Here is a 25,237-nt window from a genome sequence, read left to right as displayed (position 1 = left end):
TGGGCTTCTGTTCCAGCAGCTATTTAATTGTTACAGAAGTCTTAGCCATTGTGTGTACATGTAAACACAACACATAATTTTTTGGATTGGATTGGAGACCATAGTTGTAGCATTGGCTGAGGCATATGCCAGAGTTACCTGCACAGTAGACTGTTTAAAGCCACATGGGATGTGACTCTGTTCGCTGCATGGCCTATAATAATCTCCCTTAATGGTGCAGGGCTTTGTCAGAGAGCCCCCCTCCTCCTACTTTCCTTTCTTTAAAGACTGGGTAGGATCAATTTCCTACACTCCTGGCACTCTAAGATGTCACAGGAAGAAGTTTGGAGCAGATGGTAGTTCGGGGAGGTCAGATTGCACACAGTATGAATTATTTTTATAATTATTTTCCCCTGGACCTTACATCTTCTAGCTCTCAGCACCACTTCCTCCACCTCTGGTTTTCTAGTTCTTTTACTTGTCTTGACCCTCCTTTCTTTGTTATTTCCTAGACGCCTCTTAGACATACGTGTTAACGAAAGAACATGGTATGACCTAATAGGGTTAACTAAGATTTTATCAGTTGTGCAAGATTTGGAGAGTATCTGTCTAGTTAGCCAAAGTTTAAATCCATGCAAATTCGTATCTTGAAGATACACAGATGCTTTTTGGCTGAGAAAAATGATAATGAAGACATTGCATGTGTTGTCTTCCTACAGGAGTGCATCTTTACTATGTTGGAGGGGAAGTGTATGCCGAATGCCTCAGCGACAGCAGCATCTTTGTGCAAAGTCGGAACTGCAACTACCATCATGGATTTCACCCCACTACTGTTTGCAAGATCCCTAGTGGGTGTAGTTTGAAAATTTTTAATAACCAAGAATTCGCTCAGTTATTGGCACAGTCTGTGAACCATGGCTTCGAGACAGTCTATGAGCTCACTAAAATGTGCACCATCCGCATGAGCTTTGTAAAGGTAAGTGAGCTCCGATTCGACACACTTGCTGCACTTCCCCTCAGTGTACAAATCTGTATCTTCTTGATATGTGTCCGTAGAAGCCAACTTATTACCGAGGCATTTTTGAACTTTAGTAAGGATGTCCGTTATTATGAGGATATAATTAGAATTATAGGAGTGTGTATTAAATGTCAACAGTGTAGGAGGCTTGAATAACTTTTTCCTATTTGAATAAGCACTGTTTTAACTATCGTAGAACCATAAGAAAATATTTTGTTATATATTTAACATGTATAATTTAAATGCATCATTTTCTTAAGAGATCAATTCAGTAAACCCACCCTCCCTACCTTTTCATTCTGTGTTTTTAGTACCTTTGTGATGGTAACATTTGTTGCTTTTGTTTCAACAATAAACAGGTGACCTTTTTGTAAATAAAAATTCATCACACTGGGGTTTATTTTTGATTGGTCAGGTTTTTTTTAATGTTTTCAGTAAAAATCATTTTCTTATAATTCAAAAATTAATAAGACCCTTGCCCACAGATTAGTAGATGCCTTACTTCTAAGATTATTGTTAGGGTTGGGGATGGAGAAGGTTAAAGACATTACTCACAATAACCTCTTTTCTGCCTTCTCTTTTGCCTCTGAGAAATAAAAAATTTTAAGATGTCATTGAAATGTAAAAAAATTAAATATCTGATTAGATTTCATGAGTTGTAACTTACGTTGTAACTTACGCTAGTGACTGACTTGTCTCTGAATTCTCAAAGATAAATTTTCATCCTCTGTTACCTCAAGAAACAGAACTAATTATATATTTGGGTGAGGCAGTCACCTTTTATGTCCTCTCTTCAGAAGCTCACCTAACTTGTTGTTAAACCTGTTTTGTAATGTGTGTGTTACAGAGGGTAATTTTGGAACCTTCCTTTGTTAAACATCCTTTAGATCAAAGATACCTTTCCCTGCGTATCATTTTTTTCTTACTTCTTTGACTCATATTAGCAGATTTTGACTCTGTTCTCTTAATGTTTTCTTAAAACATTATTCAACAGTTGTGTGTGGCTGGTCTGGTCCCTTTGTAGTCTTAAAGGTTTTTTTTTTTTTTTTTACCCTTTAAAGAGGTTGACCAATACTCTATATACCTGTGAGACTACAGAGATCTTACTCATCCACAACTGACAGTCACTGTTTAATTTTTGACTTTGCATTTTGGCTAAAATGAATTTTAAAATGAGGACAGTAACTTGCCAGCAGTTCTTTTTGTTTGTTGTTTTACTGGCATGGAGGAAAGAATACCTGTTAAGAGTCAAGAGACCCAGGTTCTAGTTTTAGCTGCCATTTTAACTGTGCGATTAAGGCACAGGGATCCTTTGCTAATCCTCATGATCATCATGTTTAAAATGGGTGGATGGAGATGGGAAGTGTGGTAGTCTACTATTACTGAAGGACCACTCAAGAAGAATTTACGACTCTACTTTAAATTTTAATTATTCACTTTTACACAAGTAAAAACAAACTTTACACTAATAAAAAGTGTGATATAAGGACATGCATTAAAAATGTATTATTAGATTTCATTCATTCAGCAAATATTTTTAGCACTCTTCCAGAGAATTAATGCAAAGATTGAAAAAGCACCTCATTCTCTAGGTTCACAATGCTAATACCCTAGTATGTATTTAATCATAAAATAATGTGATATATAGTGGAATGGGGGATAATATAAGATATAATGAACATAGCTGGGAAGCTGGATTTGGAGTTAAGGGTCAGCAAATTTTGTTTTAAAACTCCTGCCGACCTGATAAAGGGCAGCTGCTTATCATACGTTTGCAACAAAAAAAATTGTATAGTGTTTGTACAGTATTGTTCTTTTTTATCATAAGGATTGCATACCTTGCCCTTGTCACACTTAGCATCTTAGAGAAATGATACAGAACATTTTACTCATATTAATAGCCAATCTTGTGCTATTTTGAAGACAATCATTTTGGACTTTAAAGCACACATTTTATAAATTATTTGCACACTAAACTCCCCATATATCTGAAAAATCCAAGTCAGTTTAGCTGAACAAGTATCTCTAAGGCTTCTGCTTTGTGCCAATCACTGTGCTAGATGTTTGAGATCAGATAAGTAAGATCTGGTCCCTTCAAAGAACTCCCTATCAAATGGAGGAAACATGCACACAAACCTTTCAAGTTAGCAATGTACTGATAGATGCAGGAATGCATGGGTGCATATACATAGGCAGTTCATGTCTCACAGCTTTTAGCTGGAGGTTCTGATATTTGTATGTGTTTCTTGAAATTCCTGGAGTAGGTGGGTATCAGAGAGAAGTAGTACCCAACCTTCTCTGACATCCCTCGTGAAACAAGGGTTTATCAGAGCTTATATTCCATTGCCCACCACACCAATGAGTTTTTTTGATCTTTGCAATTGCAAGATTGCCTTTCTCTCATGCAACTTTGGTGTCCCAGTTCAGTCATACTGAAGATGTCTGGCAAGCTACCTTCTTGTACAAGTGTATGGTGGAATCTATTGATTCAAAGCCATGATGAGGTGTCAGTAATAGCTTTTTGGATATGTATGTGCTTCTCTCAGTTTGCTTCGAGATTGAAAGATCAAGAGCTCTTGTGTTGATAGGAGGACCACCAGTGACTGAGTGGGGGAGAAGCAGAATGTCAGTTTGTCTAACATAGCTTTTTCCTTGTTTTCTTGGTGATAAAATGAGAATTTAATATCTGTTCCAACCCTGTCAGTAACAGTGGGAAATGAAAATGAAAGTTAAAAAGTGCCTTCGTTAAAACAGCCTTATAATGTATATGAAAATTCATTCCCCAAGACCAGTACCTCTTAACCTGGAATGTATGGAGGGGCTTTAGGGACCCTTGAACACACCCATCCCCTGAAATTGCCTGCCAAATTGTGTGTGTGTGTGTGTGTGTGTGTACAAGCATCTGTCTTATGGAAAGCATCCGTATCTTTAATCAGCATGTCTGGTTATGAGAACTCTTCTTACTTAAAAGTTTAACCACGGAGTTAAGCAAGTTAAATGACCTCCAGTGTGTCTTCTAGGGTTGGGGAGCAGAATACCACCGCCAGGATGTTACTAGCACCCCCTGCTGGATTGAGATCCACCTGCATGGCCCGCTCCAGTGGCTGGATAAAGTTCTTACTCAGATGGGTTCACCTCACAATCCTATTTCATCTGTGTCTTAAATGGCCTCAGGCTTCTGCCTCTTGAAAACTCTTGAGCCTTGCATGTACTTGAAGGATGGATGAGTCAGACACGATCGAGAACTGACCAAGGAGCCTTGATAATACTTGACCTCTGTGACCAACCGTTGGATTCAGAAATAAAAAAACCTTGGTAACATACTGTCGATATCAAGAACCTGTTCAGTTTACATTGTAACATTTTATGGTAAAATCAACTAAAATGCATACCTTTAGCAGGACTTCGTGTATAGTTAAAGGAGAGATGGCCAAGCCAGGGACAAATTATCTATTGGAGAAACGATCCTAAGAGATTCTTTTGTGTTTGGCACTTTAAGGTCATCGTTTGGCAAAAGTTTAGCATTAATAGTCTCTCTGAAGTGTGTTTTTATCAGGTTTAGAACCCATGTTGAGTCTTCTTTTCATGGGTTTTCATAATATTTTAAAACTATTTGTTTAGTAACGGTTTTTGTTTTTTAAGTAAAGTTTAATCTTGATGATATACATAGTAATCTTTCTAAAATTGTATGCTGACCATACTGCTGTCAGAATAATGTTAGGCATATGCTCTTTGCTAAATATATATGTACAGACTATTTGGAAGTTAAGAATTGATTAGACTAGTGGATTTAGGAGCATTTGAGGGGGGTGGGGGAGAGGGAAATGACAACTGCAAATGTAGAATATACTGTAAAGAGTCAGTTTGTTGCTTTCAAGAAACAAACTGATGTCTGAATTTTGCTGTGTTTCCATTTTTTAGAGATTTTATCCTACTTCTTCTTCTTTTTTTTTTTTTCTTTCTCGTGTCTTCTATCCCTTCCTCTCCAAAAGCAGTTATGCAGCTGGTTTAATTCATGTAACTGTGAGAGCAAATGAGTAATTCCTGCTACTCTGAAATCGACTGCCTGTATGTTTCAATACCAATTGTATGGAGTGCTTGAATGTAACTAAGCAGTTTTTATGGAGTTTACAGAAATAGGCTTTAATTTTCAAGTGAATTGTTTGCCAAACCTAGTAACTGTTAAATATTTGGAGGATTTAAAGAACATCCCTGTTTAAATCCATTTCAAACTTTTTAAATTTTTTTGTACTATGTTTGGTTTTATTTTTCTTCTGCTAATCTTTTATATTCACTTAACGCTCTCGTACATTGAGTACTTTTATTCCGAAACTAGTGGGTTTTCTCTACTGGAAATTTTAAATAAACCTGTCATTATTGCTTACTTTGATTAAAACTTTGTTGTTTCCTTCCTGAATTCACACACTAGATTTTAGGAATAATAAGATTTACTACTCTTTTGAGAGATTTTTCTCAAATATTCCTTGCCAGACGTTAACAAACTAAATTACTAACACAGAGACAGGGAAACCGAATCGTGAAGAGAGCAGACTCCCTTTAAATTGGAAAAGAAAGGACATGTGGAACTTTGGAAATTAAGAAAAAACTAGCAAAATTTGGAATTTTAGACCTAAATGTATAAATTTATGTGAGGAATTGCAGCACAAGCAATTATTGATGGACAGCCCTCAGTCAACCAAAAGTTCCAATATCTAAACCTCACACAAGAAAGCAAGTGTAATATTGGGAAAGAATGAGAACTAAAACCGCCACAAGACGGGGCTCACCTGCCCATCTGCTTACCGCGGGAATGACGGGAATGCCGCAGCCACTCTCCCATCCCCCACCCTCGCCCCAACAGTCTGCCCTGGAAGGATGCAGGCTGGAGGAGACTTAGAGTCTTCCCCGGCCAAAATGATGCCACCCTTTCTCCTTTGTATTTTTATTTTATTTTTAAAGATTTTATTTATTTATTTGACAGCAAGAGAGGGAACACAAGCAGGGGGAGTGGGAGAGGGAGAAGCAGGCTTCCCGCTGAGCATGGAGCCCGATGTGGGGCTCGATCCCAGGACCCTGGGATCATGACCTGAGCCAAAAGCAGACGCTTAACTGACTGAGCCACCCAGGCGCCCCTCTCCTTTGTATTTTTATACATCTTTCCCACAGTTGTTTACCAGCCCTATTTGATTCCCCAAACAATGACCACACAGAAATTTCTACTGCATCCTGCTGTCTCCAAAAACATCGTGGTGCAAGTGGACAAAGCCTTGGAGAGAATACTTGTATTATAACACACGCTTATGCATGTCTGCTGGGTCACTTAACGTTTGTGAGCCTCTGTTTCCTTACCTGTAAAAAGGAGATAATGTTTCCTTATCACAAAGTGGAGGTGAAGCTCTCTTGGAAGAAAAAAGTGTGAAAATACCTTGGAAACGTAATTGCCATCCTTTTCTCTTGTTAGTTTGCAGACATAAAAATTTACTATAAAATAAGGCAGAATGAAAAGCACAGAGGAGCACAAAGGCAGGAAGATACAGTTCAGACTTGGGTGAGTAGAGATCAATAGAGGTTTTACGGAAAAAGTATTTAAGGTGGAGCTTTGAAGGATGGAAAACATTTTGATCGTTGGAGAAGCTTCTGGGCAAGAGAACAGTGTAAGTAAAAGTATGTGTGACAGATACCTGCTGCTTGGGACACCCCAGCATCTGCCCACCAGTTTCTAAAGACATGCCTCCAACCCACAGGCTTTCTGTGGGATTTATCATACAATCCCTCTGGCCACTGTTCGATGGTCCAGGTAGGGACCTCTCTCTTTGGGACTTCTGGGGCTGGAAGTAAGGAAGGGTTATCCTGTGCCTGGCTGAAGCTACAGTAAACCTTGGGATTGGCCCTGTATGGGCTGGGCATCCAGGTTGTGGGGTGTAGGACTTGAACCAACTGCTCCCACATTCCTGCTCTTGGTTTTCCTGGGACACCAGAGTCTTTGTGGATAATCCCTCTTTTGCTTCATGTAGTTTGAGTTTTTGTCAGCCTGCAAGAGTGTGTGGTTTATGTGATACAGTATGAACATACTTTTGTAAAGATCATTTCTGGGGCACCTGGGTGGCTCAGTCATTTAAGCGTCTGCCTTCGGCTCAGGTCATGATCCCAGGGCCCTGGGATCGAGTCCCACATTGGGCTCCCTGCTCAGAGGGAAGCCTACTTCTGCCTCTGCCTGCCATTCCCCCTGCTTATGCTCACTCGCTCTCTCTCTAGTGCTGTCTCTCTCTCTCTCTCAAATAAATCTTTTTTTTAAAAAAAGGATCATTTTGGGGCACCTGGGTGGCTCAGATGGTTAAGCGTCTGCCTTCGGCTCAGGTCATGATCCCAGGATCCTGGGATCGAGCCCCGCATCGGGCTCCTTGCTCAGCGGGAAGCCTGCTTCTCCCTCTCCTTCAACTGCTCCCTCTGCTTGTGCTCTCTCGCTCTTTCTGTCAAATAAATAAAATCTTTAAAAAAAAAAAAGGATCATTTCTGTAGATAATTTTCTTTTAGCCAAAACAATACTTGTTCACTAAAGATTTTTAAAAGTCTAAGAAACAAAAAGAAGAAACCAAAAGTCACCTGTACTAACCGTTGGTAATTAAATTAGTTTGTCCTTGAACCAGGTGGTTATGATAAGCTGGCACAGAGATCCTCAGCACGCTATAGGAAGTTCAGGTCTAAAGGTTAGTCCCATTAGTACGGAGATGATGATCGGCCCCCTTTGTTGAGCCGTTAACTGGCACCAACCCTGTGCCGACCATTGTGCTGGGTGATAAACATGAATAAATCCTCAGCCCCGCCTAAGCAGCATGCACTCTGAAGAGAAAGGGAAGCCAGCAAACAGACAATAACACTGTGCTATGTCAGCAGAGGACACAGAAGGGAACATAAAGTGGACCAGAAGAGTCAGGGAAGACTTCTCAGAGGGGATGGTTGCCAAATGCCTTGTGAATATTGTACCAGATTTAGATCTCCTAACTCTGAGGTTTCACCCAACACAGAAGATGAGCTGCTGGCCTCAATGTTTATTGATTTCTTTGTTACAAATACATTTCTTATTTTTCTGGGATAATTGGGATTGTAGGCAGTTTACTGAAAAGCCTTTTTTTTTTTTATTGAGTCTGTTGACTGTGTAATTTTATAATTTTTATAATTCTTAAGTGGTTTTTAAGGCAGTGGTCCCCAAGGATGGTGCTGTAGGGAATTGTCAGGCCTGCAGTTTCCAAGCACTGGAACTGAAAACCTCTTCACAGCAGATCTGGAAGCTCAGTGCTAGCAACTGAAAAGCCATCATACATTCTTGTCGAGATGCAATATGCTCTTTAAAAGGCAGGGTCCTATCATATTTAAAAGCTTGGAAATGACTTCTTTAAGGAAGACTTTGTGAAAAGCTGATAATTTGTAAATCCCCCCCCCCCTTGATCCGAAAAACAAGTAAGTCAAAGTAACATAGCCTTCTTTGTCCCTAAACACATAGTAAGTTTGAAAAAGGTTAAAAAAAAAAGAAGGGGCACCTGGGTGGCTCTGTCGATTAGGCATCTGACTCTTGATTTCAACTCAGGTTATGATCTCAGGGTCCTGAGATGGAGCCCCGAGAGAGGCGGGCTCTGTGCTCAGTGCGGAGTCTGCTGGAGAGTCTTCCTCTCCCTCTGCCCCTCCCCCACCAACTCTCTCTCTTAAGAAAAAAATTGAAATTGAGCTGCTGCTATTCCTTAGGACTAGATACCTGTGAGAGCACGAGAGAAATTTTCCTTTCTTCCCTTGGCCTTGGGTCAGATGGAAACTAAATAGATTCACTTCTACCACATTTCCATCCCATGGATTTACAGTTACGTTGCTGATGCCATAGTTAAAGAGTCCGGGCACATGAGTTATTATAGACTTATTTTTTAATGCTGACTCCGTCACTTTCCAGCTGTGTCATCTCAGGCAAGTGAATTAATGTATGAGCTTCAGTCTCATTATCCGTGAATGGAAAAAGAATAGTCACGCTCATAAGTTGTGTGATAGGTGTGATGTGCACTAAATACTTGGCACAGAGCCAGGCACACAGTAAGCACTTAATAGTGGCTTGGGTGCAGTGGTGATGATGACCTGGAGGGCTTCATAAATACAGGCCTAAATGAACTCTTGAGTATTCTCATTATCTTTCGGATATGGTAGATGATTCGAAACCTAGCAAGAATTTTTTAAATCCCCACAACAATAGTAAGCATTAGAGTAGAGGGAAAAACAAAACAACAAAACACAAAAACAATACCCAGTGTATAGCACAGCTGATGTTTCTTTCCCCTGCTGCTTCCAACAAGAATCCCCCCTATGGTTTCTTGACTGAAGAATTTGGATGTGACAATATTGCCAGTTTTATTCTATTTACTACTAAATAACTGTGTTTTCAGAGTACTTACAAATATTGATTTACATTTCTCCCAGCACCACCCCTAATTTATAGACTGCACGTTAGGCCACCTCTTACCCTTGTGTTTGCCAATATTAAAGTAATTTCTTTATTGCCAGTTCCATCCTGGTGGTTTCTATCTCGAATGTTCGCCAAACCTGATCACAGAACCGTAACTCCCCCCAACACACACGCAACCGACCTAGAGTGCCACTGACCCCAAAGGATTCAAGCTACTCTTCAGTTCTTTCCCAGAGTCTGCTCCGTCTGTTGAAAGGCGACCCCACTGGAAATTCACATCCAGTGGATGCCTTTCCCACAACCTTAGCCATTCTTTTTCTGTGTGGTTCCAACATTCCAAATTCTTGTTTATCCCTTTTAGGCAAGGATTATTTTGGTAGTGTAATTCTGTCTCCTCTGGTCAGGACACGGAAGGCTCCTATTCTACTTCTGGAAGTGCATGATTCCTAACTGGGTGAGCTGGCAGCCACTCCGCCCTGGGTGTCTGCCTAAATACACAGCAGATTCTACCAGTTACCAGTCATCATGTATTCATAACTCACTGGCATCTAGTAAAATCCATTAACTCCTGTCCCTACCAATTTTCCTACTCTACCCCCTCACTTGCCTAAATATATGTAGAAATTGGAATTCGCATAGGGCCTTTTGAGAGGAAGGAGACAAGATAAACCAATTTAACCTTTATAGGATATGTAATTCTACTTAAGCATAAGGCATTAACTGTAACACCACTAAGAAATGGCTCTAAAGCTAATCCCCCTGTGACAGTAAAACGCTTTAAAATTTGAATCAATCCCAATGGGTTGTGACACTGATCTACCCTTAAAATGGGTGGAGGATTCCTATATATATTCCAGACTGGAGCTTCTGTCTTCCAGGAGATTGGGAGCTAGAGGAAGTAAGGGAGAGAGAAAGGGTCTGAGTCAGAGACCTGCATCCAAGCCCTGGCCCCTAATGACCTCTTGTGATCTCTGTGAAGGTCTCCAATTATTTGGGCCCAGATTCCTCTCTGTAAAATGGGAGGCATACCTATCAGGAATGTTGTGAAGAAGAGGGACAAGGATATAAAGTCTGCTTGTCCTTCTGTTACCTGAGTTTGTGCCCAGGAAACAAGAGATGTCATTGTTATGTTTGGTTAGGCTGCCAGGGTGATTTATTTTTTAACCTATATATGTCTATTCGAAAGTTCACTGTAACTGCCTTCAAATTCAGAAACATTAAAGTTGTATGGTATGGGGGCACCTGGGTGGCTCAGTCGGTTCAGCGTCTGCCTTCAGCTCGGGTCATGATCTCAGGGTCGTGAGATCAAGACCCACATGAGGTTCCCTGTGCGGTCAGTGGGGATTCTGCATCTCTCTCTCAATTTCTCCAAAATAAAAAAATAAATCTTTAAAAAAATAAAGTTGTATGGTATGAAAGTTACATCTTAATAAAGCTGTGAAAAAGATTTTTTTTTAACTTAGAAAATAGAATCTATCAAATTCCCTTAGAAAATATAAAAGTGATTTTTCAGCTGAAAAATCTCAGTGCCTATTCTGTAGGGGACGAATAAAGATTGATTAATAGACTTCATCTATAGTTTTTCATGAGAACACAAGCCCAAGTTCTCCCTTATGTAGACTGCCCTTGATGCAAACACTGATTACTACTTTTGTATCATAAGATTGTTAGGATAATCATACTCTACACTTTGGGAAATAATTTGAAATTCATGAAGAAGTACATCTTCATGCTTTGATAAATGAGTATAATTAGTTCCAAAATTTTTGTTCATAAGCCAACACTGGTGTCATTAATCATTAAATATTCCCATTAAAATTAATGTGAAAACTTCAGTATTTCTCGTAATGGAATAATTAATAGAGGTCTCATTTAATGGTGTTGGAGGGCCCCAAGGCTCTGTCCTGGCTGTCCTTCTCTCCTTCCTACACCCGCTCTCTCAAGGTGACCTCCTCTACTCTCCAATCCCATGGCTTGGGTTGCCTTCTATTACCATTGACTCACAGACGTGTCTCCAGCCAGGGCATCCCCTGGAACTCAGACATCTATACTGCCTGCTCCACGTCTCCACATGGTGTCATCTCAAATTTAACATGGCCAAAACTGAACTGATGATCCCATGCCACTCCGCCACATGCTCTTCCCCTTCTTGGTAAAGACCACCATCATTCATCCAGTTGCTAAAGCCAAAAATCTTTTCTCATCCCAATCCATTCCATCAGTAGATCCCTTGCCTCTACCCTCAAAACATATCTTTATCCATTTCTTTCCACCTCTGCTCCTTCCATCCTAGCCCAAAGCACCATCATCTCTTGCCTGGACTACAACCATCACTTTCTGGCTGGTCTCCCTATCACCAGTCTTGCTCTTGCTACAATTGATTCTCCACAGGGCATCCAGGGAAATCCTTTAAAAATGCAAATCATTTTATGTTACTTCCTAGCATAAAACCTTTCATTAAGTTCCCATAGGTGTTTAGAATCAAATCCAAACTCCTTCCTATGTCTCATAAGGCCATGCCTCAGTGGTTCTCATTGCTAGGGAGAGATTGGAGTTTGGTGAGAGCATTGGAATTGTCATAGTATTTGAGAGGGGGTGCTGCACCTGGCATTTAGTGGGTAGGGTGAGGAATGCTAGATGTCCTACAGTTGCAGGCTGGGCCTTCATTCTGCCGGTCGATCATTATCTGAGGCTGGATCTGGACTTGATACTATATATTAAATGCAAAGCAGAAAAGGCTGTGCTGTGTTTTGTTCCAAGTTTTCTCTAGAACTGTTCCCCATTTCAGAAAATCATCTCACTGCTGAGGAAGCCCCTGGCTGTGTCTAAGTCACTATTGCAACATCCCTTCACACGCACATTAGTTTTGCCTAACTGGGCCATTACGCGCTTCCGTACGTCTTCTAGCAGAGTCGTGCCTAAGCATTTACATGTTGAAATACGAAGTCCTTTATTATAAATTGCTTTTTTAAAATTACTTTTAACAAGAAGTAATGGCTGATTGATGATACCAGTTTGGGCTTATGAGCAAAAATTTTGGACTAGTTATATTCTTCCATCGAGAGATGAGATGAGGGAGCTACTATATGAAGCATAAATTATTTCCTAATGCATAGACTATGGTTGTCATAATAATCGTCTAACAAAATAAACAATAATCAACACGGACCATGTAGGACATGTCTTACTCTTCTCATGGGAAATATTGCAGATGAGGTCCATCAATTTATTGGCCACCTACAAAGTAGGGGCAGGATTTATGGTTTAATACCATTCTTACGTTTCCTAGGGGAATTAGATAGCTTTTGTCTTCTTAATATGCTGTTAACTTTTAAAACAGTGAAGGTGAAATTAACATATATAGGAATTTTATCTTCAGCAGGAGGAGGAGCACTACAATTCTTTTTAAAGAGGCAGTGGGTCTCAGGTTTGAGATTCAGTGTCCTTGTGTCGTGTGTGCTCTGGTTCTGAAGTACCCTTCCCACCTGGCTCCATCCCACCCCAATCCAAATTCTCAAACATACCAGGTTCATTCCCACCTGAACGCTTCTGCACCAGCCACCCCCTTCCTCCAATGCTCTTTTCCCTGCTGTTTGCGCGATGACTCCTCCTTGAGCATTACTTCCTTCGGTCCTTGCTGACCTCTCTGGCCGTGGTGGTCCCGAGGCACTCTCCATCACATCACCAGTGGTCACCACCTGCTCAGGGATCTTTTCTGTTTTATACAACAGAACACAGAACATCGCCTGGGCATATGGTAGGGGCCCAGTAAATGTTTGTGGAATTAAAGAATGAATAACATGAGGCAAGGTAAAGCATCTTGGTGGTAGCATACAACCAGCATTCATAGTTTTATAACATATAAAACTGTAAATGCTTGGATTACGAAATAAAATGTTAAGACATTTGAAACAATATGGCGGCATCAACAGCGCCCATGCTCACCATTTCGGAGACTACAAATTAGAGCTAACTGAATGTACATTCAGGAATGATTTGCAGGCTCTTTTTTTCCAGTTAAGTGTGGTATTTCTTAGTTAAAATATATTTGTGGTCACATATGCAGTGTATAAAAGCTCATATAAATGATTTCTTGTTCAAACTGGGGTTAAAAACAAAATCATAATGGATGAATATGAGGTCAAATGTCTCCCAGCAAACCGTGATTACCAATTAAGCAAAGAAATATTTATCAAAGACTGGCATATAAGCATGGGGCTTAGGCAAAGAAAACTTTTCTCAAGAGAGCATACAAAGAGAGATGTGTGTAAAGAGTGTGAACTACCTGCCTTCAGGCTCCCCCATCTTCAATCCATCCTCTACGTGCTTTTTCTAAAATACCAGTGTTGGTGCCTGGCTGGCTCAGTTGGTTAAGCGACTGCCTTCAGCTCAGGTCATGATCCTGGAGTCCCGGGATCGAGTCCCGCATCGGGCTCCCTGCTCGGCAGGGAGTCTGCTTCTCCCTCTGACCCTCCCCCCTCTCATGCTCTCTCTCTCTCATTCTCTCTCTCAAATAAATAAATAAAATCTTTAAAAAAAAAATACCAGTGTTATCACTCTACTCCAATGAAAATCCTTCAGTTAGTCCTTATCACCATATATGACATGTAAAATAATGATGTCAATGAAGTGCCACCCTCTTGCAGAGCATAGTCTGGCTGCTTCCGCCTCTTAGTGTGTCCCCATATAGGCCCAAGCTCCAGTCACTCTGGAAAATTTGTTCTCCTCATCCTTGACGACCACTTGCTTTTACACAGCCTCTGTCTGAGAGGTCCTTCTGCTGCCCAGAAAATTCCAACTCATTATCAAGAAGTATTTGGGGCCGGGGTGCCCGGGTAACTCAGTCGGTTAAGCGTCTGCCTTCGGCTCGGGTCATGATCTCAGGGTCCTAGGATCGAGCCCCATGTCGGGCTCCCAGCTCAGGGGGAGTCTGCTTCTCCCTCACCTCCCCAGCTTGTGCTCTCTGTTGCTCTCTCTGTCTCTCTCTCAAATAAAAAAATAAAATCTTAAAAAAAAAAAAAAAGTAGTAGTAGTAGTATTTGGGACCTCCTGCAGCTGTCTCGGGCAGTGTTGCTCCCCCCCCCATTATGCTATTATAACACTCTCGACATACTCCCACTGTAAGTGACGAATGCTCCTACTGTAATTTTCTCCTCATAGTCCTCCACTCGACTAGCTGCTATTTGAATGCAGGACTGTATCTCGTTTATCTTCTCAGGCGCTGGGGTGTTACCTGAGGTTCAGAATACAATAGACACTTAGTGAATGCTTGTCTGAATGAGAAAATGAATTTACTAAAGCTTTATGATCTTTTGCTGGAGTAAACTGACATTGCAGAAACTGCTATTCTAAATACGATTTTTGTCCTTTCACCCTTGAACACGATTTGCTTTTTCCATAGGGAAGTCTCACCACCTGAGTCTGAATGTGAGATCTGAGCTTCATTTCCTTGGGATTCTCATGTTCTACTTCTTCAGAATAGTGTTCAGTAAAAACACAGGAGATGCGTGAAGTCAGGTGAGTATTTGCAAAGGTTTAATTCAACAAGCTTTCATCAAGGGCATTTGTGACCGGAAGGCTATACTGGGGGGGTTCCAAGAGTGGAGGATGTGGCCAAGCCTGGTGCACAACTGAGCTGAGGCGGCCCAGCAGACAGTCACAGAAGGAGAGACCTTGAAGAACCAGGGAGAGTGGGTAGGCCACAAACCCTCAGATACCCATGTGCGCGGGATAAGAGGAGGAGGGTTGTGGCGGGGGGTGTGATGAGCCCCTGAAACTGCAGTTAAAATGTTTTGTGCACGTATTGAGGTGTATTTTCCCTGCAGGTGGATGGGCCCATAGCTTCCATTAAATTCTCAAAACCATCTGTGGCCAATAAAAGGTTAAGATCTCACCCAATATCGACTTCCCTCCCTCAATGAAGAAAGCTTCGTCCTGGGCGGTTGGGGGACTTGCCCACGGCCGCGCGGCACCTCAGCGTCCTAGCTCTGTCTGGAAGCCGGTCTCCAGGGATCTTTTCACTGCCTGCCCATGTTGCCTTCCCATCAGAGAAGCCTGATGCTTCTGGCAGTTTTCTTAGACAGGCTTCTTAAACTGATTAAATATAATATCAAGGGTACCACTTTAAAACTGGGGCTAAGGCATCTGCTTACTGTGCTTGATCTCTGTTTTACACCGGATTATGTAACCGTACTACGACTGAGTGCTATTTGGTACTTTCATTTATTCCCCCCCCAACACACACACTTTGGAGATACTTCTTAATTACGTTTAAATTTGTACCGCAGGTCAGAATGCAAATTCTGTAATAAAATTACTGAGCTGTGTTGGAGCTCTTAAAATTGCAGTTTCATAGGCCCTTAGTTTCTGAAATTGTGATGACTTGCTTTATTTATACATGGGCCAAGTTATTTAACTTTTTTTAAAGGGGCTATGCATTTTGTTCCTTCATTCTCTCTATAGGGAGTGACAGTTAGAAGTTCCCTTGAAAATTCTTGTCCCGAGTCCATTTTTATGCTTTTAGAAAGAGAAGCCTCACAGCCCTTCTGTTTGGAATGGTAAAACTGAGGTTCTTTTTTGCTCATGGAACGCGCCCCTCTTTCGAATGACAGCCTTGAGGCAGTGGCCATGGAGAGTGGCAAGAACCGTCTAGCACGGTGTAGCCATGTTTGCAGCTTTGCGTAACACCCAAGAACAGGACTAGTGCGGCTTCTACTTGCAGCTTGGAACCACTGCTGAAAGGGTCTCCCTCCGGAGGTGCTCTCGTGGCGGGAGAGAGGGAGAAAAAGCTCCCAACCCCGACCGCAGAACAGCTCAGTGAGGTATGTCGCCATCATGAGCCGGTCAGCTGCGGGGCGAGGGGTCCGTGTGTGCGGACCTATCTTCCCTCTCTCGGAACTCCTAGAAAAGACTAGATGGCATGGAGGAAGAACGGCCAGGAGGGAGATCAGAGGAACATTCCGTGACTGTGGAGAAGCCATGCATTAGAAGTATGTGCACAGCAGGGACAACTGCATGCTCACTGCAGATGCCGAGCAGAACCGAGGGGTGGCCGGGAAGAGGCCTGAGAGCCCGGGGCCCGGGGCCGAGCGTCACAGGGCAGGAGAGAAAGAGGAGTTCAGGGCGGACAGCACGAAGAGGAGAAGACTGATCGGAGAAGCCGGCTCTCCGTGGTCTGCCCTCTGCCTGCCCCCGTGCCCCCCACCTCTCTCCTCCTGCCCACCCTGCTCCCCCACCTGCAAAGATAATGGAGTGCCCCCACTTGCCGCCCCGCTCGCCTCCAAGCCCGTCTTGGAGGCTTTTCTCCTCTAGCTTCTAATCATTCATTCATGTATGCAAGCATTTATTCAGCAAATGTTCATTGAGAGTGGCTTCGGGTAAGAGTCAAGATTTCATCTAGCCTTGTAGCACAGCCGCCAGGAAATTGCGATGAGGAAGTCAGACCTGGCACCGTTCCAACAAAAGCCTTGCTCACCTGCAGCGTGTGGTGACCCTCTAGGAGAATTGGGGTCACTGGCAGAGCCGTCTCCTCTCTCCAGGTTCGTTCCCGTGGCGGCCAGGTGGCCGTTTGATCAGAGCTGACTGTGCATGTGAGTGGCCAAAAGGCAGATGGCCTGGGAAGCCGGGCAGTTGGAGAAATGCCCCGTGATCTTGACCAGGGGTCAGATGTTATGTTACTACCACGTGATACTTGACTTGTCCTCTAGCATTCTTCCCCAACCCCTAGGCCAGCTGTGTGCCCAGTGCTGAATGTTGACCCCCAAACACCAATCTCGGGCGGGGGGGGGGCTTCACTGAGGATGGAGACAGAAGAAGACGGGATTGGATGGTAATGCTGGATTTCCACTATAAATATGGTGATTCCTACAGTGTTCCTGGAACTTTCTTCTTCTACTTCTCTCACACAGCCTTTTGTTTTGTTTGAGATTTTTCTTTACAAACACAGTTGTTTACATTTTTTATTCAGGTGACATGCCTGTGATCATTAACGAACAGTCCAGAGGGACTTACCTTGCAAAGCGACAAGGTCAGGCTCTGCTCTCCCCTTTCTTAATTTTGCTGCCCTGAGGACACCATTGTCATCCGTGACTGTTTTTCTTTTGCTTGCCATCTCCACAGCTCTAAATAATAAGCTTCTACTTCCATTTCTTGATTTATTGACTCTAGACCTCGTTTATTGATCCCCCGTGACAGACGATTTCGCTAGACTCTACGGCTCCCACATCCCCTTCCTGCCTGCGCCCGGGATAGCAGTTTCATGATTCTTGTTTCCTTCACTCTGCCCTCAGCTTCTCCTCCCAGCCTTGTAACCCGAACCTCTATTTTCACAAAGTCAGGGTTGATGGCATTTACACCGTGTTCCTTAAACAGAGTCAAGTCTCCTGAGATTTGCCCCAGGTTGATTCTACATGTTCCAAGCCAATAAATAGCATTTACATTATCATAACTATGTAAATAATATCCAGCTAGAGCCAAGCGGCTCTATGGTTCTAATATCTCAATCACAGCATCCCTCAGAGGGAAATGTTTCTGGAGGGAACTTCAAATGGGTTCTCCCTTTGTGTGTTCTACCATGTAATCAAAATAACATTTGAGTGCAGTTTGCTTTTTATTTGAACTATAACTTTCTTTTTTTTTTAAGATTTTATTTATTTGAGACAGAGAGAGAGAGACAGAGAGAGCGCACACAAGCGGGGGTGGGAAGTGGGGGGAGGGACAGAGGGAGCAGGAGAAGCAGACTCCCCGCCGAGTGGGGAGCCTGACGCAGGGCTCGATCCCAGGACGCTAAAATCATGACCTGAGTTGAAGGGTGATGCTTAACCGACTGAGCCACCCAGGTGCCCCAGGACCATAACTTTCTAACGACGGGATCTTTTTGTTTTTCTTAGAGTTACTGATTTTTTTCTTTTCTTTTCTTTGACTTCAGTGTCATGAGGTTTTTGATATTGTGACGTGACTAGGCTAGAGTCCTGTTATTCAAACTCCAATCTAGGTGTTGCCATGAAGGGATTCTGAAGATGTAATTAAAGCCCCCAATCAGTTGATTCTAAGTAAGGGAGATTAAAGTGGTGGGCTGAAGTTTCCCTCAGAAAAAAAGAAGAAATTCCTCCTGTGGACACCAGCTTTCAGCCTGTATCCGTGGTTTCAACCTGCTGTCATCTTCCCTTGCTGATAACGTGGCCTATGGATTTCAGACTTGTAGAGCCAGCCCCCACAATCGTGCAAGCCAACCCCTTATAACAAATCTCTCTATATATATCTACCTATCTCTCATCTCTCTATCCCTACATCTAATCTGTTATCTATCAATCCTCTATTGTTTCTAACTCGTTCTTTTCTCCTTGAACACTTCTGGTCCTTTGTCACATCTTCAAGTTTTACCAAAGTCTTCATCCTATTATTTAGTCTACCAAATGCCCCCCCCTTTTTTCTGGGGCCCTCCCTCCTGGAACTGTCTCCCTGGCCCTCCAGTCTGTATAAGTCAGCCCAGGCGTGGACGACCACTTTCTCAGGACTTACCTTCACTGCTGTCCCAGGCTGAATCTATGGTTCCTGGATTCTGTATCATCCTCTTTGTTGGCTTACTTCCTCATTTTGTTGGAGTTCAGCTAGGAGTTATTTCCTTTAAAAAAAAAAATGAAGGCCAACTTTGAGAAAATGTGTTACATTTCACTCTCCCCCCGGTTGGATAGTTTGTGTTAAAGAATTTCAAGTTGAAAATATTTCCCCCAAAGAACTTTGAAGGCACTGTTAGAGTTTTTCCTTGCTGTCTAGGATTGTTGGTGAGAAACTGATGCCAGACTGCTTATCAATCTTTTTTAGAGGATCTCTTTTTCCACTGAAAGCTTGTGGGATCTCTTCTTTCTTCGTCATGTTGAAAGTCACAATGATAGTTCTAGCTGTTACTAAAATCATTTCATCAGTTTTGCTAAGGACAGCCTAATCCCTAGAATCTGTGAACATGTTACCTTGCATGGCAAAAGGAACGTTGTAGATGTGAGTTGAAGATCTTCAGATGGAGAGATTAGCCAGATGGGTCCAATGAAATCACAAGTGTTCTTATAAGGGAAGGAGGGAGGCTGGAGAGTCAGAATCAAAGAAGGACCTGGGACTGGGAAGCAGAAGTGAGAGAGAGGGGTCAGATGGAAGACGCCATGCTGCTGGCTTTCAAAGTGGAGGAAGGAGCCACAAGTTAGGGAATGCAGACAGCCTCTAGAAGCTGAAAAATCCAAGGAAACCGATCCTCCTCTAGAACCTCCAGAAGGAACCTGCCTACCCCTTGAGTGTAGCCCAAGAAGATCCATTTTAAACTTCTGACCTCCAGACCTGTAAGGTAATAAATTTGTGTTGTTTTAAGCCACTGAGTTTGTGGCAATTTGTTATAGCAATAATATGAAACCAATACAGATTTCTGAGAGATTTACTCATCTTTGTCATCCAGCCCTTCAATTGAATGCTTTATTTCAGATATCATATTTCATTTTCAAGACCTATTATTCCTTGATTGTTTCTCTTCTATAGGATCCAATTCTTACTTTATGGACATGTATCTTCTTTCAGATAGAGTATCTCAAAGTGAATCTGAAATATCTTTTATTTTCGAAATTTCTTTTTTTCTGAAAATTTTTGAAATATCTTCTAATTTTTTTTCTTCCTCTGCTACTGATTTTTCTGGGTTTTTATTATTGTTGTTGATTTTTAATCTTGGACTTTCTACATCATGGTGCTTGCTTTTCTCAAATGTCTGTTGAACTGCTATTCTCCATTCATCCTGAAGAAACAGGCAATTGAAAGGCCTATTAGAAGCCTAACACCCTCTGAGTGTCAGCAAGGGGCTTGTTTGACCAGGGGGTCCCTTCATAGCCATTATGTTAGGGGCATCCTAAATGCCAAAATGAGCAGAGTTTTATTCTGGAGTCCAAGACCCACGGTGGCTACCCAGTTCTTCCCAGAGAGTTTGCTGTTTAGTGCCAGATGCTGTGCTAGATGCTTGGGATATAATAGCAAAAATAGATGTGTTTCCTGTCCTCACAGAATTAACAGTCATGTGATCATACAAGAAAATGTAAAATTATGCCCAGGGTTAGTACTCTGAATGATTGGGACATTAGTCTATGCGAGTGAATGGGGGCTTGCAGACCAAGTCTGAGGAATAGGCGAAGGTTTCTGTAAGGAACTGACTTAGGAATGGCTTAACTTTCAATACATGCCAGTGTCTATTTTATAAACATGGATGTATAATATTATTGCATATATGGATTTCCTAAAACATACACCACGTGAGAAATGGTAGAGTAGGAGTGAAAAGTATTCAGCCTAAGTGTCGGGAGACCTGGGAGTCCCGGAGTCTTTAAGTTTCAGCTTTGCCAACGGATGGCTCTCTGGCCTTGGACAATTCGACTTTACTTCCCCGGCGCAGGAGTCCTTTTATCTGTAAAATGAAGGGGTTGGATGAAATGATCTGTTGGGTCATCTTCTGATCTAAAAGTCTCTCAAAATATGTACATTTCATTAAGAGTTTTGTCTCCCTTAAGTGTCTTGACTTAAGAAGTAATTCTGCTCAGGTCATGTACATATACTTTGCAATTCTAAGGATCATTTGTTGAAGAAATGTCTTTTGAGTGCGTATTATCTAACTGCATGAGCATGTAGAGAGAGACAAGAGAATGACTAAGCACATGTGAGTAAGATGAGCCATAAATTAAGTGAAAGTAGAAATATATCTCTATGTCGGCAAATACATATTTTCTTTCTCGAAGATGTGTTGACCGAACAGGGTTTCAATCAACAATTATTTTTTGAGCATTAATTAAGTATTCCTTTGGGACTTTGGCTCCTGGCCTCACTTTAAATTGTAAAAGTTTCTAAACTATTAACATACAATAGTGTTGACTGCTCTTGAAGTATTATTCACGAAACTAGATTGAAGCCTGTGTCTATGTGCATGTGTGCATGTGTATGGAGTTTATTTATTGGCAACAAAAGCCCTCCTTGGCAGAAACACAAGATCTATTTTCAAAGTCCATAAAAACATCCTTAGAAATGGACTGAGTGATTTGGCAAATTGAAAGAGAATACTTCTACGTGATCAATAAGCCAAAAGAGATTTTAGAATTAGGCTAGTTCCGTTTCTTGAAGTGTGTGTGATCTTTAATCCTCTAGTTGTTTGTGCTTATTCTTATACCTGATCAGAAATGTTTATGGTTTAGAAACAATGATATCCCTAAGTGAATCAACTGCCCATACATTTTTAAAATAAAGATACACACTTCCATCTTTGAAATTAATTTCAAAGTATGCCTGATTGTGTCCCTACTTTTAATTCGTACTTTGGAGTAAACCTTCTATCCTTCAGGAGCTTCGAGTTGGTGACCCATCGGGTCCTCAAATTTAAGAGAGTTTATTTCACCAGAGGAGCAGTCCCTCTACTCACAGTCAGAGTGAGAACTCAGGTGCAGTGTAGCTAAACTCGCAGAAGTACTTTGCTGTACTATGACTTTTATGGGTGGTGTTGAGGCAGTGAGAAAGGAGACATGATGACAAGGACGGGGGAGAGCCCTCACTTGAGTCCTTGAAAAAGACTATGGCTTTCACCAGCTCATTCTTTCCTTCCTGAAAACAGTGGTTCCGCCAAGTCAATCCCTTTTGATCTCCGAGGGCCTTTGAAATAGGAATATAATTACACATAAGGTTTTGGGTGGCACATGGAAATACTTAGGCAGCATCATCTTTGGAAAAGATGGTGATTTCTCTACAGATTTCAATTCAAAAGCCAAATTCCTTTCCTGGAAGATGGTTTGCGTTTTTCCCATTTTCTCCCTTGAACTTCAAGTTTCTGTTGCTAACCACCATCGGTCGTCCGTCCAGAGTGTGCAAGAGATGACAACCAATGCACAAATAAATATACGTGAATTGCTAACAGGTGTCTCTAGACATTATAGTGACTTTTCAGGATTCATCTAAGAACTAGGTCATAGGCAAATATGTTAGAGACACACATAACCTTGATCAGCTGTGGCTCTATCTAAATAGTCAAAATGCAGCTGTGGAGGGATTAGGAAAAGCTGACCAAATCCTTCCTTAAAAATGGCATTAAAATGCAACCCAGAAGAGATAAAATGAATGGAGACATTTATGTATTTCCTGAACCTACAAAGTCTGTGCCAATAGCTCAGATCTGCATTTTAGTATTATACTTATGTATTTACAAATATGGAATTTTTAGCCATTTAGAAATAATACTGTAGACAAGTACTGGCATGGGAAGAAGCTTGTGGTAGACTGTTAATTTAAACATCAGGTTTCAAAAGTGTGTACAGAATGGTCTTCTTGTAGTATATAAATGTGTATATTTATAACAAGAAGAGGGCTGAATTGATACCCAGATATTGTTAACAGTGATGACCCCTAAATGGTGGGATCATGGGTGTTTTACTCTTTTTGCTGATCTGTGTCTTCCAACTTTTCTTCCATAAGATCACATTGCTTTTCTAATAAGAAAAAAACAATTAATGTCATTTAAACATACTGTATAACAAAAAGTGTTAAGATCATTTGACAGCACCTGAGCCACTGATAACCTGCAGTGATCGCATAAAACAGGGATGAAAAACAAAGAAATGGCAATATAAATGATTCCTTTCATTCTGACACCCAATTCCAACGTGTGGGTTTTTTCCCTACCACAAAGCAATTCTCCAGCACCGCTGGGTGTTCTACAACTCAATTCAATTCAATTCTGACACTATCTACGAGGAGATCACCTCAGATCCCATGGGGTCAGGGTTCAGTCCTATGACATCTCGCACCCCCCAACACACACACACACTTCAGATGCCAAATGCCAAGTCCAGGTTGTCATCTGTGCTTCTGACCCACCGGCTATAGATCAGAGGTTCCCACGACCCCTCCTTGGGCTCGGTAATTTGCTAGAGCAGCTCCCAGCACTCAGAGAACCATTTCACTTACTAGATCACTGGTTTATTACAAAAGGATATACCTTAGGACCAGATGGAAAGCTGCATAGGGCAAGGTGTGGGGGAAAGGCCAGAGCTTATAAGCTCTGTGAACAAGCCTTTCTCCCAGCACCTGCACATGTTCCACAATAGAGAAACTCCAAATCCCATCTTTTGGGGGGTTTTATGGAGGTTTCATTATATAGACATGATTGATTTAGATCATAGGCCATTGGCAATTGATTCAACAACCTCCGGCTCCTCTCCCATCTCCAAGGTCAGTGGGATGGAACAGGAATTTTCAACCCTCTTAGCAACTGATCAATTCCCCTGGCAGCCAGCTCCCAGCCTTAGGTACTTTCCATAAGTCACCTCATTAACATAAACTCAGGTGAGGTTGAAAGGGGTTTGTTAAGCATATCAACACACTTTCATTGCTCTCATCATTTAGGAAATGCCAAGGGTTTGGGGAGCCCTGTGCCGGAAATGGGGATGAGGACCACATGTGTGTTTCTTATTATAAATCCCAATATCACAATTCTGTAGGGCTGGCCTTTCCCAAAGTGTGCTTCCCGGACCACACGTCCCACAAAATGCTACGTGAAAAATAAAAAAAGAGGAGGTCTATACCTGATACTTGGAATGTTTTGTTTCAACCTCAGAGATGATGGTAAATGGAATCCTACTCCACTTTGATTTCATTTGGCTCTAAAAAGTGTTTTTTCTAGTTTGGGAAAAGCATTTGGATTGCTTTCTTTTATTTTATTTTTGGAGAATATGACATACAAGGATGTCCCATACTGTCTTGGATTTCCCGATGAATGAAAAAAATCAAGTGTTAAAATCAAACTTGTTGATTAAAAGATTTGCACCATAGTTTGGTCTTCTTAAGAAGTCCTGATAGTGACAACACTTAAAACGAGAAAATTTACACTCTGGCGTGATAACCTGAGGCTATTAAAAAAAAATAGAATATATCTTTGAAATGTGCCACTTGAAAACACTACTTATTAAAAAAAATTGCCATTATCCGTGTCATGAGGAAATGCTTCCATCTCATCCCCGATTTCAAAAGCTTGTCTAAACACTTTCACCTTGATAAACAGTTTACTTCTGTGTGGAAAAGAAGGCTTGTACTGACTGCCAGTTTCTTCACAAAGCAGGCTTCAAAGGTAAATACTCAATGACCACAGTTTGAACACATTAACCGTGTTCACCAACTATGTCCTGAGATGAAGCAGTAGGTAAAGGGACAATTTCTCCAACAGGCAAACACTTCCTTGTTGAAAACATGGCTGGTACCATGGGTGTCTTTCCAGCCTGCATCGTGGCTTACAAAATAATTGCCAACTACGTGAGACATCTCCTCTAGCACGATGGCAGAGCGCTAAACTCACCAGTGAGTCCGTGAGCACCTCCCTTCTCTACATTTCTGCACATTTCTGCCAAGTGTTGATTGATACTCTGCACATCTGTGATTCTTTCCAAATGTAAGCCAAATGTCTGGTAGCGGGCACTCATGATAGACATTGCCCTCCTGTGCTATATGCCATGAATATTACATGATGTACAACGGCACTCTTTGATTATGAAATTCCCAGTAGCTAATTTAAGTTTTTTCCCAGGCATGGTAATTATCATTAGCCTTACAGCTGGATTTATAAACCTTTTAGCAACAGTGTGACTTCCTTATTTGTTGTTGGTGGTGGTGGTGGTTTTGGTTTTCGGTTTACAATTTCGAATAATGTTTCTTTAGGTTGGGTCTCTTCACCTTTAAATGACAAAATTTATCAATTTCATATTAGAAAGCATTATTTTGTGCTTGTTCAGGAAAAACTCAAT

At 41.6% G+C, this 25,237-nt stretch overlaps 1 protein-coding gene across 14 annotated transcripts in view; it reads left to right on the top strand.

The window, feature by feature from the left end:
• SMAD1 (SMAD family member 1) overlaps window positions 1–25,237 on the top strand; it is a 105,792-nt gene that overhangs the window by 68,743 nt on the left and 11,812 nt on the right. For 12 of the 14 annotated variants that reach the window (XM_035022975.1, XM_035022974.1, XM_035022973.1 and 9 more), the window contains 3 exons: window positions 699–955; window positions 4,018–4,312; window positions 14,842–14,957. In XM_035022975.1, coding sequence (XP_034878866.1) covers window positions 699–955; window positions 4,018–4,161 — 401 coding nt within the window. In that variant the 3' untranslated portion in view covers window positions 4,162–4,312; window positions 14,842–14,957. Of the gene's footprint in view, window positions 1–698; window positions 956–4,017; window positions 5,394–14,841; window positions 14,958–25,237 lie in introns of those variants that run through there. The other 2 variants (XM_035022983.1, XM_035022971.1) reach the window with 2 other exon arrangements.

The sequence above is a fragment of the Mirounga leonina genome, unplaced genomic scaffold (genome assembly GCF_011800145.1).
Source record: "Mirounga leonina isolate KUSES-001 unplaced genomic scaffold, KU_Mleo_1.0 Mir_176, whole genome shotgun sequence".
Lineage (NCBI taxonomy): Eukaryota > Metazoa > Chordata > Mammalia > Carnivora > Phocidae > Mirounga > Mirounga leonina.
This window is presented reverse-complemented; position numbering and strand designations above follow the sequence as displayed.